Raw genomic sequence first — 17,353 nt, 5'->3', positions numbered from 1 at the left:
GATAGCTGAGAAAAAGACACAGGCAGAAAAACAGGAATCACTTGCAGATAAGAACTTAGCTGGACAAAGACAAATTCCAAGTCAAGAAGTCCAAGGTCAAGCCAAAGATTTACAGTGCCAAGTCAAAAGAGAGATGAAGTGTTAGTTAATTAACAAGCCAGCATTAGATTCCAGGCAAGAGTCACAAAACATGAAGCCATATGCTCAAGTTGCTTCTAGCAAGGGAAAACTATTATCCTGAGGTTTAATTTCCCTCCCTGCAAAACATGCACAATCCTTAAACTTTGTTGGGTAGCTCAATGTCTTGCATGTAGCATACTTTGGCAGGTTGCAAAGATGCCAGGAGGAATTGGGGGAAGGGGGGGGGCAAGTGAATGCCTGAAGCAGCCTGCATTGCACCTGACTGTGATGGCAAGAGAGAACCATTATGTAAGCCTTTTGGGAAAACAAGTGATACAAGTGAAAATAAATCTAAATTCTGGTGATTTTGTTGGAAGGAGATATTCAGATGTAATAAACACATTGCTTTGTATTAATTTAAAAGATCTGGCTGGCAGACCTTGTCAAATCTGTTTGTGTACTTTACTTTGCCCTTCACCCAAGGAACTAAACTAGCAAATATGAGGGCATTCTAAGTTTTCCATATTGAAATAAGGGATGTGGGGGCAGGGAGAAGCCTCTGTATCTCTGCTGAAGTATGGTGAGAGACATACTTGCAGCAAAGATTTGAAAAATCTGGCATCTTAGTTTGACATACATGTAGAATTGGTGGTTTGAAGTGTTAGACTGTTCAAAGTGGGCAGCAGATGTGTTGATGTATGTGGGTGACTGTGAAGATATATTCTAGCCTATCAGCAGAGGCACCCTGCATGTGGCAGTTAGTCTCAGCAGAACTGATGAATAGCGAGGGCTAAGCAGAGGGTTGGAAGAAAAGGGGTTTAAGATTAGATTCGTATGAGTTGGGGGTGACTCCTATTGAGAACATTATGGAAAGATATGGTGGGTATCTATAGCTAGATTGTTCTAGCAGAAGGGGCTAGTGCATGTCTTCGCCAGTTATCCCCATTCTGGGTCCAGGTTTGTTTGCAATTAGATTCCATCCAACCAAGTTGTGATGGACAACAGGCTGAATGTATATTATTGTGATTTGACTTGGGTATAGCAGGATCCACTTGATGTATCCACTCAGTTTTGGATGAGGTTGCTACGGAAAGGTCTAGTATATAGTTTATTAATCCGGGATAGTTCCTTGATTTATTGAAGTTACAAAGCTTCGGAACTTGCACTAGCACAACACCTTTGCTGGGTATGCCGGTCCAATTTGTACCATGCTTCAATATGAGTTTGAAAAAATGCAAATGTTTTATGGAATCAGAGTTCATATGAGTTTTATAGTTGCAACACTTTTTCTTCTATCATAGAATCCTGAAAAAAGTCAGGCTGCTTTAATGAATGTCCAAGGGCTTCTATACTCATAGTTGCAGAAGATCTGAGGCACTTTTTCAAAGCATGCCGGGCTTTGATATTAATAGTAATAGCTATTGGGCTGTATCAGCTTCATACAATCCTCTCAGATTTCAACTTGAGTATTGGTTCCTTAGCTTCTAAATGGCAGTAATAATAATAATCAGAGCTCTTCCAACAAATTGGAGTGGAAACAATTTCTTGAGTACCCAAGAATCTAGAAGCTTCTGAGAATGCCTAAGCCATTATGAAAGAGTTGGTGTATCAAATGTGAACTATATGTACCATGAAATAAGTGATTCTTGCACCTCTTTTTCCCATTTAAATTATGCAGTGCCCTGGATGGCCTTTGGTTTTGGGTGGGAGATCCTGTTCCAATCTGCCTATTGTTTTGGTAACAAACAGGTCTGATAGTAGGGCTGTTTTGTCTAACTCTTAAGAATTGACTATTACAATCACCTCCCCTCACAGAATTGTTAGAAGGAAAAGTAAATAGGGATTGCACGCATACATGTTATGTGCTAATACTTCTAGATGATCATGATGCTAACAATAGCTCCTTTGACAAGCTACATAAATATACCCCCTCTCTTTTATAGACACACCTACGCACCGCGCATATACATACATATACAGCATAGTGCACTGGATGCTAATAGTGCTTGAGATAATTTAAGACAGATTCTTGCTACTATAAATTATTAGTGAATGAACCAAAGTATCTTTATACTGAAAACAATTTATTTTTGCATTATAGTTATTTGTATGCCAACCTACCTGAATGGCTCTAAGTTGTAAAACACCTTGCACATCTTTACTGATTAATTTAAAATAATCAGAGATTGAAGATGTCAATCTGATTCAAAAAACAAAAACACATACTTTCACTTAAGATTATAAGAGGCAGATATATCTCAAATTAAATAGATAGGCCTAGTCTTCTGGAATTTAGACAAAAATGTTCCCTAGAGAAGGCATTTCTGAGGAGAAAAATGGCAGCTGAACCCTGTGTTGGCTGCTGCAGGAGCTTTGTCCCAGCAATGCTTTTCTATGACTGATATTGTGCTTTCCGAATGACTGCTACAATTATGCTACTAGTTTCAGCATAAAAATAAAAGAAAGCGACAGCTGCACAAGGGTGTAAAGGGTCTTAATTTCCAATTTGAATAGCTCTGTTTAGCTCCAGACATCCTGAAAAGCTTCACAATGGAAATTAGCAGCAGAGCTGGTCAGTGCTTAATTACTCTTGCTTTTACTGCATTTTTCATTCTTTTGTTTCGTCATACAAAACAGTGCGGTATCCTTGCACCAAGAGGTGCACAATCCTTTCAGATGATGTGGGGCCTAATTCTGAAGGGAAAAAGAATCTATCTAACAAGGGAGGAGAGATTCTGTCAGATTGTACATATAATCTTGCAGTGGATGTCCCTTGTTTGCCTATTCCACTCCTCACAGAGATCACTACAGGTTATCCTCTTGATATCTTTGACATAACCACAGACAGGATGCTTTCCACAAGCATTTCAAAATTATTGATAGAACACTGGCGGTTCTTTCTTCTTTAAATCTAAGGAAATTTGGAACCAGTTAATCTGTCCCCAACTGAAGAGATATATTTCTGTTATGATATCAATATTTGGTTAGATTTCTTCCTCCCATTCCACCCGTGCTAAATTCCCTTTTCCATTTTGCTCCAGAAAGCCAACATTCCTAAAAACAAACAAACAATTGATTACCGAATTTGATTTTTCTTCAGTTACCAGAAGAATTACCGTATATGTTTTATAAACAGAAAGTGAAAGAGCCTTTATGATAAGCTGGAACATTCTGGACATCATCTCTTTTACTGTGAATGAGTGATTAACCTTGAAGTTCAGTGTGCTTTGATCTGCCTAACACTGGTGAGAGTCTATGAAAAGTCATGGATTCAGACAAAGAAGCTTCAGAAATTTGAGTGTTGTAATTAAAATTTCTTTTCATGTTATTAAAAAAAACCCATTCCCACATAAATTGTGCATTTAGTTTGTTCTCTTTCTCTCTGCATCTGTAGTGTGGAAAAAAAAAACCATACTTACCTGCCTTCTCTGTGGTTATCTGGGAGGGTTGCAGGACAAGCTAATTCTATCTAAAGGGAATTGGATTGATGGCAGGGAAGTCTAGTCAAAGGAGATATAATCAAGTTGCAACTCCAGGGCCTTTTTATGTACAAGGCAGCTTGCAAGATCACTATTGTTACCCTCCTGCTCTCACTTCCCTTTTGACTAGATTCTAAAAAGGGACACACCTGATTTTGAGGTCTCAGGCTTCCAACAAGCTTGAAGGTTTTTGATTTTGCCACCACCTAATCCTACAAGTAAGAGATCAATGTCTTAGGAAGGGCTGATTAAGGTATGAGTCGTGAATTCCTTGAGGAAAAAGCATAGCCTTCATTAGAATTCTCTGCAGCATTTCAAGAATGCTCAGTATGAGGCAGCCCTACTTTCCCACCTTATTAGGAAAGATGTAGCTACTTATTATTTGGGATACTTAAAAATAAGCCTGATATTTAAAAAAAAAAAATTCTTTGCCAGATAGAAATTTTATTCCTAAGTTCAGTTACATCATATTTGGTTTCTAACACTTTCTAAAAGACTGTGATGATACCAATAGAAGGGAATATTTGTAACTTGGGGTTGAACTGTATGGTCCTTTGTTCTATCTCAGCTTAGTTCTTTTCTTGCAGACATTTCATTACCCAACTAGGTGACTTTATCAGTGCCAAATATTGTTTATCTCTAGGTGCCAGGCACTCAGATAAATCTGACATCGACAGGCACATTGAGATAAATAATATCTACAGACCCTTTATGGTAATTGGTACCAGAAACTCCTTCACTGAGTGCCATGGTCATAAACTGCAAAATCATGTGATCTTGCTAAGTTATAATGGTAGTGATGGCAATTCTGTTTCCGGTCATTGGACGAATTCTGCAGGACATCATTTCTTTGCTCCTTGCGATATCCTGCCAGATTTACCTAGGACTTTGCTAGTCAGGAGCAGGGAGTGAAGGTTGTTAACCAAGATACAACTATATTTAAAAAGGCCATCACTTAATAGAAAATCAATTTAATAGAAAATTAATTTAAAATAAGGTTGGGAAAAGATGCAGCATAAAACTTCTGAAATGTATTTGACCTCTTTATCAAGAATGATTGTAGAATATATTTGTATTTTCTTTTGTGTAATGATATATTTTCTGTGTAAGTGTGTGTATTCGCTTCAAGAATTGGGGTTTATACATAAATTATGCATAAATAATGCATATTGCCTATGTGTATTCTTTGATGGTCTAATCAGGGTGATACATATGTGTTGCCTTTGTGTGTGTGTTTCTGCACTCTCTCTTGTGTCTGTGTGTTTAAGTGTGCAACAGGAAGTGTAGGGCAAATTACATGTGCTCTGTTCTGGCATGTAGCTGCCTTGGGAGGAGCGGGGGAGAGCTAAGAATGGAGCATTCTGAGATATAGTTTCTCCTGTAGGGATACATGAGGCATTTTGGAGTAGGTTCTGGCTGGATCAAGCCCATTTTTAAACTCTTACTTTTTCCAGTCATGTGACAACCTGCTTATGAAAAAAGAGTCTTGAAGCCCTTTATGCAATTTGTTTTCCAACATTCTGTTGGGTTAGATGGAAGACAAAGAACTCAAAATCTATAATGTGATTACGGTTCTCTGCTGGCCTAATTTTCAAAACTGATATTATGGAGAACAGATATGCAGAACTCTTCCATTTTGAAGGCTACAGGTTTGCTGAACTGAAAGCACTGAAAGCCAAGATGATGACCAAGAATCCAAATTGAAAGCACTTAACAAAAAGAACAGTGCAAAGGCAGCAATGGGTCAAATTATTTAGAAGTCAAAACCTGATTAGATATTTAGGCATGCAAGCTGATGCAGACATTGGTTCAACGTTTCTATGTTTCTAAGATACAACTTCAGATAGGAAGTGCTGATTAGTCTTAATCAGATGAGGGTGTCTTCATCTGTAAGCTTTTATCCCTTGGGGTTATTTTGTCTACTAATTTTAATTAAGTGGTACCTTTTTTTCCAATGGTTTGGTGGGTGGAAATTTATGTGAATTGGAATGAGGGGGAGGGCTATGGTCCTGGAATCATGATTGTAATTTCCCATTCTGACCTAGTTTGAGAAGCTTCATTGATTACAGTTATCCTCTGACAATAAATCATCTGAAGCAGCAGTCGCCAACCGTGGGCCATGGGCCGTGAGAAAATTTTGGTGGGCCACAGAGAAATCTCACCCTCAGAGCACCCCCACAAAGCAATTAATCCAGGCTGCGCAGAAACACAAGGCTGTGCCACCCACATGACCTGCGGGAACCCTCCCACCCACTCACTCCTTACCCGGCAAACTTGCCTGCTAAATTGCTATTTTTCCTTTTTCCGACCATCATCTGTTCTGCTTTGCCAGGAGATTTAGATTAGCTAGGAAGCAGGAAATGCTTGGATTTCTTGCTTTCTAGCTAGTCTTTAGATCTTCGGCTCAGCACAGCTGAATCTCCCTTAGGACTGAAGGTTTGCTTGCAAGCAAATTCAGTGCAGACTCACGGCAAGCAAATTTGAGAGACTGAGCTAGCCAATGGCAGATAGATCACTGAATGATTCTGTGAGCAACTCAATCTGCCTGCCTGCTTTGACTGATTTTGGGTAAAAGTTGCTCTTTTTTAATAAAAAAATTCAATGTTTACATACATTGTGTGTTGTGAGTTAATTTTGTGAGTTTGCTTGCAAGCAATTTTTATGTGACAGACTGAGCTAGCCAATGGCAGATAGATCTCTGAATGAATCTGTGATTCTGTGAGCAACTCAATCTGCCTGCTTTGCCTGATTTTGGGTAAAAGCTGCTCTTTTTTATAAAAATATTCAATATTTATATAAATATCTATAATATTTACATACAAGCCATGCCCAGCCAGTCACATGACCACCAAGCCCCACAAATTAGGCCACACCCACAGAACCGGTTAGTGGTCCCTGGGATCTTTAATTATGAGTTTGGTGGTCTCTGAGGTCCAAAAGGTTGGCGACCCCTGATCTGAAGGATTGTAACAGATAGGTTAGAAGGCAAATTATTCATAATTTAAAAATGCACTTTGAAGAAATTGAGAAAATTATTCAGATATTCTGTCCTATGGTCCCATTGGAATATCCCTGTCTGTTCCATATGTTATCTAGAGAGAAGTAGATACTCAGAGCAGGATATCTTTAGCTGTTGTCAGACCTTCAAAGTAGGGAAGGTTAGGAAACAGGTATTGCTAGCAACCTTAAAATGTATTTTAATGCAATTAGAATATTGTAACAGAATCTTGAAAGCCTGTCAGCTCACCTCTACTTCAACTTATCCCTAACACAATTAAAATGGAATTGCTTTGAGTTACCTTTTCACATTTTCTTCTTTTTCCAAACTCAGATGCCTTTTCTTTAACAGTTTGGATTACCCTTCTTCTTTCTCTTGAGTCAAAACAAGAATCTTTTATTGCAGTGGAACAGTTTTCTGAAAGAAGCTGCAGATGCATCTAAATGCTAGGAAAACAGATCGTTTCTTTGTATTGTGCATTCCAAGTCTTACCTAGGAGTTGGAGAACACTTTCTAATTCTTGGTGGTTGGAGGAGAGGGAGAAAATGAAAGTACTTGGCATGGCATTGGATGCAACACATAAATGTTTTTATTCAATTGAAGAAGGAAAATAATTGCAGCCAACAGAAAGAATGATAGAATAGGGGTAGGGGAGCCAGTAATGAAACAACAGCAGATGAAGGGGGAATTTGACTATTATTAACTGGCAATTACTGTTATAATTTTCTGTTAGTATGTAAAGTCGCTTGAGAACTATTATATTCCTTGCCACAATGATTTCCTTGTATTAGGAGGTATGGTTCAGCTTTCTTGAAGTTGAGTACAAATATTGCCCCTGGAAGTGTCATGTGAACTATTCCATTTCAATCTGAATTTACTGATTCAAGGATTCAACCTTTATTTGGAGTGGGTGTATTTTGTTATCTACTTACCATATGGCATCTAAATATTATTACACACCATTTAAAGAAAAATCCACCTCCTTTCATTCCAGCTTGTGTCTTATTCCCTTCATCTGATGGGAATTTGGAGCCCATAAAGTCACCTATAGGTGAGTTGGGCAGCTATATAAATTTGTTAAATAAATAAATAGTCAGTTTTTACTCTCTGTCCTTCATGCTGCCTCTGTAAGGACTTTCTTCTCTATTTTCAGAGTCTTGTTATGGTTTATTATCTTTATAATTTGCAACAATAATACTGGTATTTCCCTTCGGCGTCCTCTGGATCTTTTTCTCCCCTCTCCTACTCATTTTTATCTTCTACCCATTTCTTTCCCCTCTCAGTGAATCATGCCATTTTCCTACTCAAGTTGTTCTGGGATGTGTGAGATAATCAGTGCCTGGTGATGGTTGTTTTTGTTGTTATTTTTGCTTTTAGTGCAAGTAGAGCGCTGCTGCTGCTAACATCAGTTCAGCCAAAAGGTTATGGCACAACTAGGGGGAGGTGGAAGGCAATCAATCAGAAAAGGAACGTGGGCACTGAAACTCACAAATTATGAAATTATATGGTGCTTAGAGTTTTTTTTAAAAGCAGTAACAAACCTATTAAAACCTAATTTTTGAATTACCACTTTTATTGATTTTTCATTATTTGTGTTGCACTTGGTTTCTCAGGGTTATTGTTAATGCCAATGAAAGTCACCTAAGTGGAAAGAGGATGGAGAAACATGATGGTTAAATACGGAGCTATAGACTTTCCTGCACTTTTGACATTCTTATCTCTTTAGTGCTATGCTGATTTATTCCCTTTTTATAGTCAAAGTTTCTTCTGCAACTATTTTAAATTATATCCTTGCTTGGGAATATTTTGTCTGCTTGCTGCATTTCTTTGTTATGAGGTGTGTGTGTGTGGGGGGGTAGTCTTTTTTTAGGTGGGTTATATCTTTAGCATGAACTTCATGCTAAACTTCAACTACAACATATTTGTTCTTGCTTTCCCTTCCTGTTGCTGTTTTATTGCTTGCTTATTGCTAGCTAATGGTATCTGAAGAGATAGATTCCTTCTGTTTCCCAGGAAAACGTGTCGTTTTGCTAGTTTCAGCTCTTGAAGCCTCTCTTCGTTCTTTTTGTCACATTTCTGATCATGCAAATCTCGGTCCTGTGAGAAATCAGACGCAATGAAATATGAAAATTGCTTGGGAAGTAATTGGAGAAACAGTGTGACATACGAAACCCATGGAGATAATGCTCACACCTACTTATTCACAATATTTAATTTTTAATGACAGTTTTAATTAATAGCATATAGGTCTTTGGGCTTTTCAGAGGCAAGGAAGAGATGGCAGGGAGTTGCAGGACGCTGAATAAAGGGTGCCATTAAAATATGTCAACTACATACACACTTGACATGAGTGTGTGTATGAAGTCTCCAAAGCAATGTCAAAGTTGCCATTATTCCACAAAAAGAAGATTAATCCCTCGGCAGCTTGCTGCCAAAATCCATTTTGAGGTAAGGGCTCATCTGCAACTTGCTGAGTCCTGAGAGACTTTTTTTTTTTAAAGTAAAATCTATGAAAACAATTACCTGCTGTGATTTCTTTCTAGAATGTATAAAAATACATCAAACAATCACATTTCCATATAGTTAGTATGGAAGGAATATCACAAGCCTGTTTGTTGATAAATTCTGTAAAAACAAATAATAGAACAAGTATAAAAATACAAAAGTTTCTGCTAAGGGGGCTGTAGGTAGGAAAATTAAACATTTGGCATTCAACTTTTCTTTTTCCAAGTACTACAAAAATAGAGAGTTGGAGTAACCCAAAGAAGGAAATTTTGCTCAGTGACTGCAAATTAATTGGAATAAAATATAGTATACCATTAAAGAATCACTTGCAAGAATTAGTGCTTTTGTTGCTGCTTTTGATTTACTTACTGAGCTTTTTGACAATAACTATAAATTATTAGTTACATTGCACCTACCATATTGCTAATCTCCCAAATATGAAGCACAAGCACATGTCCTAGGAAGGTAGGACAGTTCAATCCTTCAAAATATGTGTTTCACAACAGACTCATGTAAATCACATCTTTTTAAAACATTAAAGTAGGCAGATCTTTTGTCAGGGTGTTGCAATTGCTTCAAAATCTGTTCCTGTCTGTTTTAACTGTGTGTGAATACATACTGAACCACTTAGTTTTACCTTTTTCCCTAGGAATGAAGGATTTGCAGAACCCTATTTAATTGTTTTCATTGCCCAAGTATTTCATGGATTTATTTTAGTTAAGGGGTAAATTGCTAATTTGCTTCTTATCCTCAGTATAAAAAGTATGGCTCTGTTGGCTGTAATGAAAATTGGGGCATCTTTAATTTCCCTAAGATTGTATATCTCTGGTGCTTTCCTGCATATTTCTTCATTCTGGTACTTTCCAGATGAGCTTGGGCTACCACTTCAAACAGCCCCAGCTATCATAAGCAATCACTGGAAATGCTAGTAGGTGGTTGCCTTAATGTATACTGATTGCCTAAAAGTCCAATTCTCCTTAGCATTTTAAGGCTTGTTCTGTATGATTGAGTAGTTTAAGATACTGTTTTTCCTTTATGCTGAATGCTATCTCTGATCATTTTCAGAATTCTGAAATCTACAAGTTGACTTTGGATCAATACAATGAGGCAGTCACCAATGCAGAAGATCAAATCAGGTAAAAAATACAAACCCTTATTTTTGCTGTATATTTGATACACATGAATATAATGATTTCCACAAAGTGTCAGTGAAATGTAGGTCACCTAAAATATTTTCCCCAAAATTTGATATAAGTCTAGATTGGAAGTCAGATGTAGTCATCATAAAGGCCAAATCTTGACACATTTATATAAAAGTCTGTAAGAGTAGTGAAACCATTGTCTCTATAGGAAAAAAATGCCAGAAACCCAGTGATAAAGAAATAGCATTGAAACTCAAGGCAAATGTATCTGTCACCCCATACTTACAGACTGATGCCTGGTAATTACACTGCCCTAGCCTTGTGGATCCTTATGATAGGCCTTCTGCTTGAGACACTGAGGACAAGGGAGAAAGGTCATCACTGCCCCAGCCATTGGCTTCTCTTCCTCCTTGTTTGTTTCTCTCATCACCTCTACCGTCTCACCCTCTCCTTGTAATGACTGTAGAATGAGAAAAAAATACATCTTTAGAGTGCAGATTAAGAGCAGAGCAAGCAAGCAGGCAGGCAGGTATGGAATAGCAAGCCCAAGCCCTGGTCCAAACTGTAGTAATATTTAAATGAGGAGCTATGCTAGGTGTGTGGTTACTCTACTGCTATGTATGTATGTATGTATGTTTTTTTCTTGTTGTTCTGCTTTGCCAGAAAACTGGCATCTTTACTTTTAACCTCTTCTTGTTTCCATCAATCTACTTTGCTCTACTCCAAGTTATTCACCCATTGAAATGGGAAGGAAACATTGTAGCCTTCTTATGGACTGTCCCTGCATGAGATCCATGCCCCACAGAACTTATTTTTTCCTATGTTATTATTACATTATTGGAGAAAATGGCTTAAAGCTGCATGCAGTAATTCTGAGACCTCAAACAATGGCCCACAGATCGCACATTTGAAATTTGTAATCTAGTTGGATTTATGTGGCCAAGGATTAAATCTATTTATCTGTGATTCTTGGTGATTCTGCAATTAGAATCAACCAAAACAGTTATGTGGTTTAGTAGCACATAAATGACATCCTCAAGTGCAATCTGTTCCATACAATGCAAGACTACTCTTGAAAAGACATGCTTTCTGATCCTGGTTTCTTTGAATTTAACTTGGTATGGGATCTCTAGCAAGCCCTCTCTAGATGATTGGACAAAACAAAGAGAATCATACTTGGGAATGCTATCCTTGATGTATCCCAGTGCCGTGCCATACAAGGCTTCATACATAACCAGCATTTTGAATGGATTCCGGAAGCCTACTTGTAGTCAGTGCAGTCTGAGCATCACACTTTGCACTAGTTGCGGCTTCTGAGTCATCTTCAAAGGCAGCTCCAGGTGGAGGGAGTGTCCAATCTCAGTTTCGGTATGGCTATAACAATGTACTAGTTCTAGCAGAAGGTATGACTCCAGAAGGATCCCCAAGCCACAGAGCAGCTCTTTTAGGAAACTGTAGCTCCATTGGGAGCAACTATTGAAGCTGATGTTAGATAACACTGAATTTTACAAATATTCAAGACATCCACAGCTGTCAGGCCCATTCTAAAGAGTTCAATTAGCTTTTGAACTCAAACAACAAAGAGCCATGGTAATACATTGATTGGAATGCAGTATTGCAGGCTAATTCTGCTGACTGCCAGCAGTTCAATCCTGACTGGCTGAAGGTTGACTCAGCCTTCCATCCTTCCAAGGTCAGTAAAATGAGGACCCAGATTATTGGGGGGAAATATGCTGACTCTGTAAACACTAGGGCTGTAAAACACTAAGAGTTATTGCTGTTATTGTTCAAGCCTATACTCAGGAATCTTCTCAGACTGACAATTTTCCACCTGGATAACTAGGTAAGGTTCAACGGCATTCAAAGGATCAGTCTTTGCCCTCTGGTGCTCACATAGGGACTCCAGACTAATTCTCTGTTTGACTCCTCCCTCCATATCACCCAGTGTGTCTCCTACCACAGCATTTGCAGCTTGGCCGAAGTAGTGATATACAACGGGTACATTATCATCTATCTATGATATACAGCACACTGGCGACATGTTGTAGAGAGTAAAGAAGATGATGTTGATAGAGATATGCAAGATTCATTACTAAAATGATGAGAAGTTAAGTGTATCTTAACAGACTGAACATATATGGAATAGGTTTAGAATAATTCACAGGAGAATAATAAACCCAATCAAATTTATAGGATTCTGTTATAGCCACTTTTAATAAAAGTAGTTTTGGCCTTCCTATGGAGTTGGTGTTCCAGTCTGGTCTACTTGAAGGGGCTAACACACATCATCCCTAACTGACACATCATTTCTCCTAGTGCTTCATGGTAAAGGACCAGTCCTTGTGATACTTGGCATTGGAGCATCCAAGGCTAAAATACTCTTCCTCTTCAATAACCAAAGGGAATCACTCACTCAAATAGGAGACGGGTTTGACAAATGAGAAAAAAATCCCCAAGGGTTTGTAGCTGTGCTCTGGGAGAAAAATGGGCTGAATTTAGGCCATTTTTGTTTTATTTTAACTTTAGTTAAAATTTTGAAAACCCTGTGATATGTAGTGCCTTTCGTCTTGGGCAGGGGGTATAGTGACCTTGATAGGGGCACCAAGAAATCTGAATCATTTCCATTTATATCTTTATTATAAATTAAATAATAGACCCCAAAGTATGTAAAACATAACTATTATACAGTTGCTTAAGTAGCATGCATACATCCTATTTTTGGTATCACAAAGTGCTTTATGTGGGCCTAGCCTTGAAGGGTTACGACTGGAACAAAATTCTTTAGCTACTAATTAGTGCAAAAATATAGAGAGCTGCTCTGGTTGCCAGTTCCTTTCTCGGCATTATTTAAAATTCTAAATAAATTTGGATCTGATTATCAGATGGATTTTGTTCTGATAAGAAGCTGTAAGGCCAGCAAGTTCTGTAGAAAAGGCCCCTGTGAGCTGTCAGAGGTTCATTCATCTGGAACATAAGACATGACTTTCTGCATCATTATCAGGTTTTGGAATGCACTCCCTGAGTCAGTCAGTTCTTCTGCCCCTATATTTAGAAAATCCATAAAGATACCTGTCTTTTGTCAGGATTCAATTATTGACTGCTTTTATTATTACTAAATGTAATATTGAAACATAAACTTCAGTATTTAAATAATTGTTAATCTGCCTTGAGTGCTTCACTAGGAAGGCAGGAAGTATATATAAATAATACAATTCTAACTTCTTGATGATGCATTGAGCCATATCATAGAACTGGGAGAGGCCACTTAGGCCATCTAATCCAATACCTGGCACAGCACATGAATCTAAATTAAAGCATTCCAGACAGATTTAATTGCTATCATTGTCAAACTGCTCTTATTCTTAGAAAGTTCTTTCTAACATTCAGTTGAAACCTGTCTTCCTATAACTTTAAATCCATGATTCGACATCTTGTATTCTGGAACAAGAGAGAACAGGCCTGACCTTTCATTTGGCATCATTTCAGGTATCATGCTCTTTATTGCTGATAATCCAAGAATAGTTATGAAGTCTAGATCATCATAATCTACTTTAGAGTAAGTTTGGAGTTTGGGATATCAGCTGCCCTTTTAAAATATTTGCCCCAAATGTTAGAAGCAATATTTCATCACCAAGAGATAATGATCACCAATAATCATTACCCATGAAGACAAGAGTACAAAACCTGGTTTTTTCCACATCTCCAAAACTACATTGCCAATGGAAGTCTATAACATTTGGATTTATTCATAGTTACACCAAGCATGCATTAAGTAAGTGTAGGCCCTTTGCATGATTTATACAGATGCACACATTTATATGTTGGCAGTACTTTGCTTCAGCAGTTATAATTAGTGGCCTAGCAAGTAACCAGGTCCTTTGGTGTATTTAGCCTTTTCTAGCCTAATTTCTTATCATTTAAAGCAGAATACAATCTGGAATTACCTGCCCGCTGTTGGAGTTTGGTGCAGTCTTAGATTATCACAAGGAACTTTGTTTTCCATCTGGTTCCCTTCAATCTGTGAGGCTGAGTTGTTGCACAGCTCCAATTTGAGCTCTGAGCAGAGTTGCTGCTGGATGTGGAGAGCAAGAAAGGATTTTATCTTCAGATAAGATTTTAAGCAAGGATCTGACTGGGTTCTGTGATTTTTGGTGCCAGCAGCTGGATATCTGAGACTTGTTTACTGCCTCTTATTGGCTAAACTTGTTCAATGTAACTTCAGTCAGATTTCAGTCTTTCCTCCTCCTCCCAATCATGCATACACTTTCTCCATCTGCAAGATCTTTGTGGTAGCCAGGTGAGGAAGCAGACTTTACAAAAATGGAAATCTTTATTTATAACAAAATCTTGGAAGATTAGCTGTGTCTCCCCTTTCCTTGCTCTTATACCAAAGAGAATCAAGGCAAGGCAACTTCATTTTTTTTCTCATTCATGTTTTGCTAATGGCCTTTGCATTCTTTCTCCAAAGTTATCTCCGTAGTTCTCTATGCCATCAATTTTCCCTTTATATGCCAAGGGCTTGAGTGGGACGGGGTGAAGAACGCTAACATGGCCAGGTATGAATGTAGCCATGTCCTTGAAAAAGGCCAGAGGGTAGCTAAAATAGGCATCTGATAATACTTTCACATCCTTCATAAGGGTTTATGTGACCTAATCGTTGGCTTGGAATGCTGATGTAGACGTGTGTGAAGCGAGATTGTTCTAGTTAGTCTGTCTGTCTTTCTCAGCAGTTTGGAAAGCTTGAGCTGTCACTTCACTGGGTTTCCTGGTAAATACTGCAGTGTGGTTCCCTTTGGGAAGAGGTCAGGATAATAATCTAGGCTGATTGCTTTTTCCCACTTGACTTTGGAAGGGCACTGTTTGTGCCTGGCAATGCTGACTCTTTTAAATGCAGAGGGCCACTTTCAGCCATGCATGTCTCTCTTTTCCCTTATAGCCAGGAGAAAGGTTTGGGTAGCTTTCTTTCGTTTTCTGTGGCCATTTCCCCACAAGTGTTACAGTGTCTTCTAGAGTTGTTCAATCCATATTGTGCCAATGAACACAGATTTTGTATCGTTTTTGTGATGGTTATGAAGATGATGTAAGTCATTACTAGGGAAATGGCCTATCTTTCTAGCTAAACAGGAATTACGCAGCTAGGTCCAAGCATCTGTTATATTTCAAAACCTTCTATGCTTATAGCGTGTTTATCACCAGCACAGATGAATATGCTTATGCTGTGATTTCTACCAATAATAATTACAAAAGTATATCCATAGAAAAATATAGCTGATGGTCTCTTTTCAAATTGTGCATGAATGTACATCAGTTCTAATAGACTTCAACAGCAAACAGGAACCATTGGCTTTGGAATTTTCACTTCATTCAAGCAGTGAGAGATTGGTAATCTAAAACTTCTCTAAACTGGATTCCAGCCTTTTTACTTGAAGAGGACATCCCAGACTCGGAGTGTTATTTTGTAAATGTGAATGTGACATGATTCCAGCAAGCAAATTGCAACAGTTATAGTAAAGTCTGTATTGTAGGTCCAATAATGTGTTCACATAGGCTTCTTTATAGGGATGCATTTTGAATTTTCTTACAGTAAATTTCCTTTTAGAGCTCTGCAAAAAAAGTATTGGAAGCAGTGTTTACAAAATCCACTTATTTGAGCAAGGAACCTTTCTGTGAATCATCAAAACAGCCCTGTCCTTTAAAATGGACAACTGGGGATAATCTTCATAGCATGTGTTAGCAGCTTTGAGTTTCAAAGAAATGTTCTATTCTAATGTGGTTTGCAAAGCACTTCATTCAATTGCTTTGCACAGCCCTGGTGATTACTTGCAACATTTGGTCCCTCTATAACTTCATAGCCATTGCAAACTATTAAGAAACACTTTATAGGGGAACAAAGAAGAATGAATTGGGAATCAGAATACCCATCAGAAGGACTCAAATTGTGCAGAGGTTTGGTTCAGAATTACTTTAGTATTTGCGCTCAGCACAAAACTTGTTTTACCAGCAGGAGAATAACAGAATGTTCAGCTCCACTAGGGTAAAAAAAACCGCACCACCAGATAGTTTTGGAAACTAAGGAACTATTTAAATATTATTTAGCACAATGTCAGCATGATATAACTACTGTACTTTAAAACTGAGCCCGGAAAACAAAGCTGCATCTATATCTATATGCTTGATGTTGTTAACTGTTGGAATCAGTTTAAGGAAGTTTGAATCTTGAAAGATATCCTGCTTGGGTAGATTGCCTCTGTAGCCAAAGTATGAGTTGAAAGACTTTTCATGGTTTCCTCCCAGGAAAGTATTCAAGAACTGACATTAAAAGGTAGCCTTTCTTTACTGAACGTAGATGGAGCTCCAGCAGAGTGTCACCTCTTCCATCTACCAGCTGGTGCTTCTGATATAAAGGAGAGGAAGCAGTGGTCCTTCCATAGGGGTTAGACCCAATTCCCTGACTTCTAAGTTTTGTTTATTTTTTTAAATCTGTTCCAAATAGGTACTCAAAATGGAATGCCTTTTTAAAAAAATAAGAGGCTATCAATTATGATCTTTGGCAACTTTATATCTTAATTTTCCTGTCTTATTGAAGTATTACTTTGGGATTTTTGGATTTCCAAGAGTATTAGGCTGAACATCTTGCTGGAAACAATACACACACACACACACACACACACACACACACGTGAATATATATATATTCATTCTCAAGTTTTCGCGGGTACTTACATGTATGGCATTCAGCTTTGTTTGGGTATTTTCCCACGTCATAGTAGTTGTGCTTTTAAAGCTGTAGCAACGTTTCAGCAGAATCTCATCTGCCATCAGCAGGCTTCTGTATTGTGTTCGTCTGTGAGTCAGACTTAAGTTTTCGCGGGTACTTACATGTATGGCATTCAGCTTTGTTTGGGTATTTTCCCACGTTATAGTAGTTGTGCTTTTAAAGCTGTAGCAACGTTTCAGCAGAATCTCATCTGCCATCATCAGGCTTCTGTATTGTGTTCGTCTGTGAGTCAGACTTAAGTTTTCGCGGGTACTTACATGTATGGTATTCAGCTTTGTTCGGGTATTTTCCCACGTCATTGTAGTTGTGCTTTTAAAGTTGTAGCAACGTT

General features: G+C 38.1%; 1 protein-coding gene across 6 annotated transcripts in view; it reads left to right on the top strand.

Moving 5' to 3' along the window:
- The window catches only part of CHCHD6 (coiled-coil-helix-coiled-coil-helix domain containing 6), a 226,973-nt gene that overhangs the window by 120,933 nt on the left and 88,687 nt on the right, over positions 1 to 17,353 (top strand). For all 6 annotated transcript variants that reach the window (XM_087923783.1, XM_087923782.1, XM_087923780.1 and 3 more), the window contains one exon: positions 10,168 to 10,238. In XM_087923783.1, the coding sequence (XP_087779909.1) occupies positions 10,168 to 10,238 (71 nt within the window). The remainder of the gene's footprint in view (positions 1 to 10,167; positions 10,239 to 17,353) is intronic.

The sequence above is a fragment of the Pseudonaja textilis genome, chromosome 2 (genome assembly GCF_049901715.1).
Source record: "Pseudonaja textilis isolate UNSWEBS1 chromosome 2, rPseTex1.2, whole genome shotgun sequence".
NCBI lineage: Eukaryota > Metazoa > Chordata > Lepidosauria > Squamata > Elapidae > Pseudonaja > Pseudonaja textilis.
The sequence above is the reverse complement of the archived record's forward strand: the minus strand, read 5'-3'. Positions and strand labels throughout refer to the sequence as shown.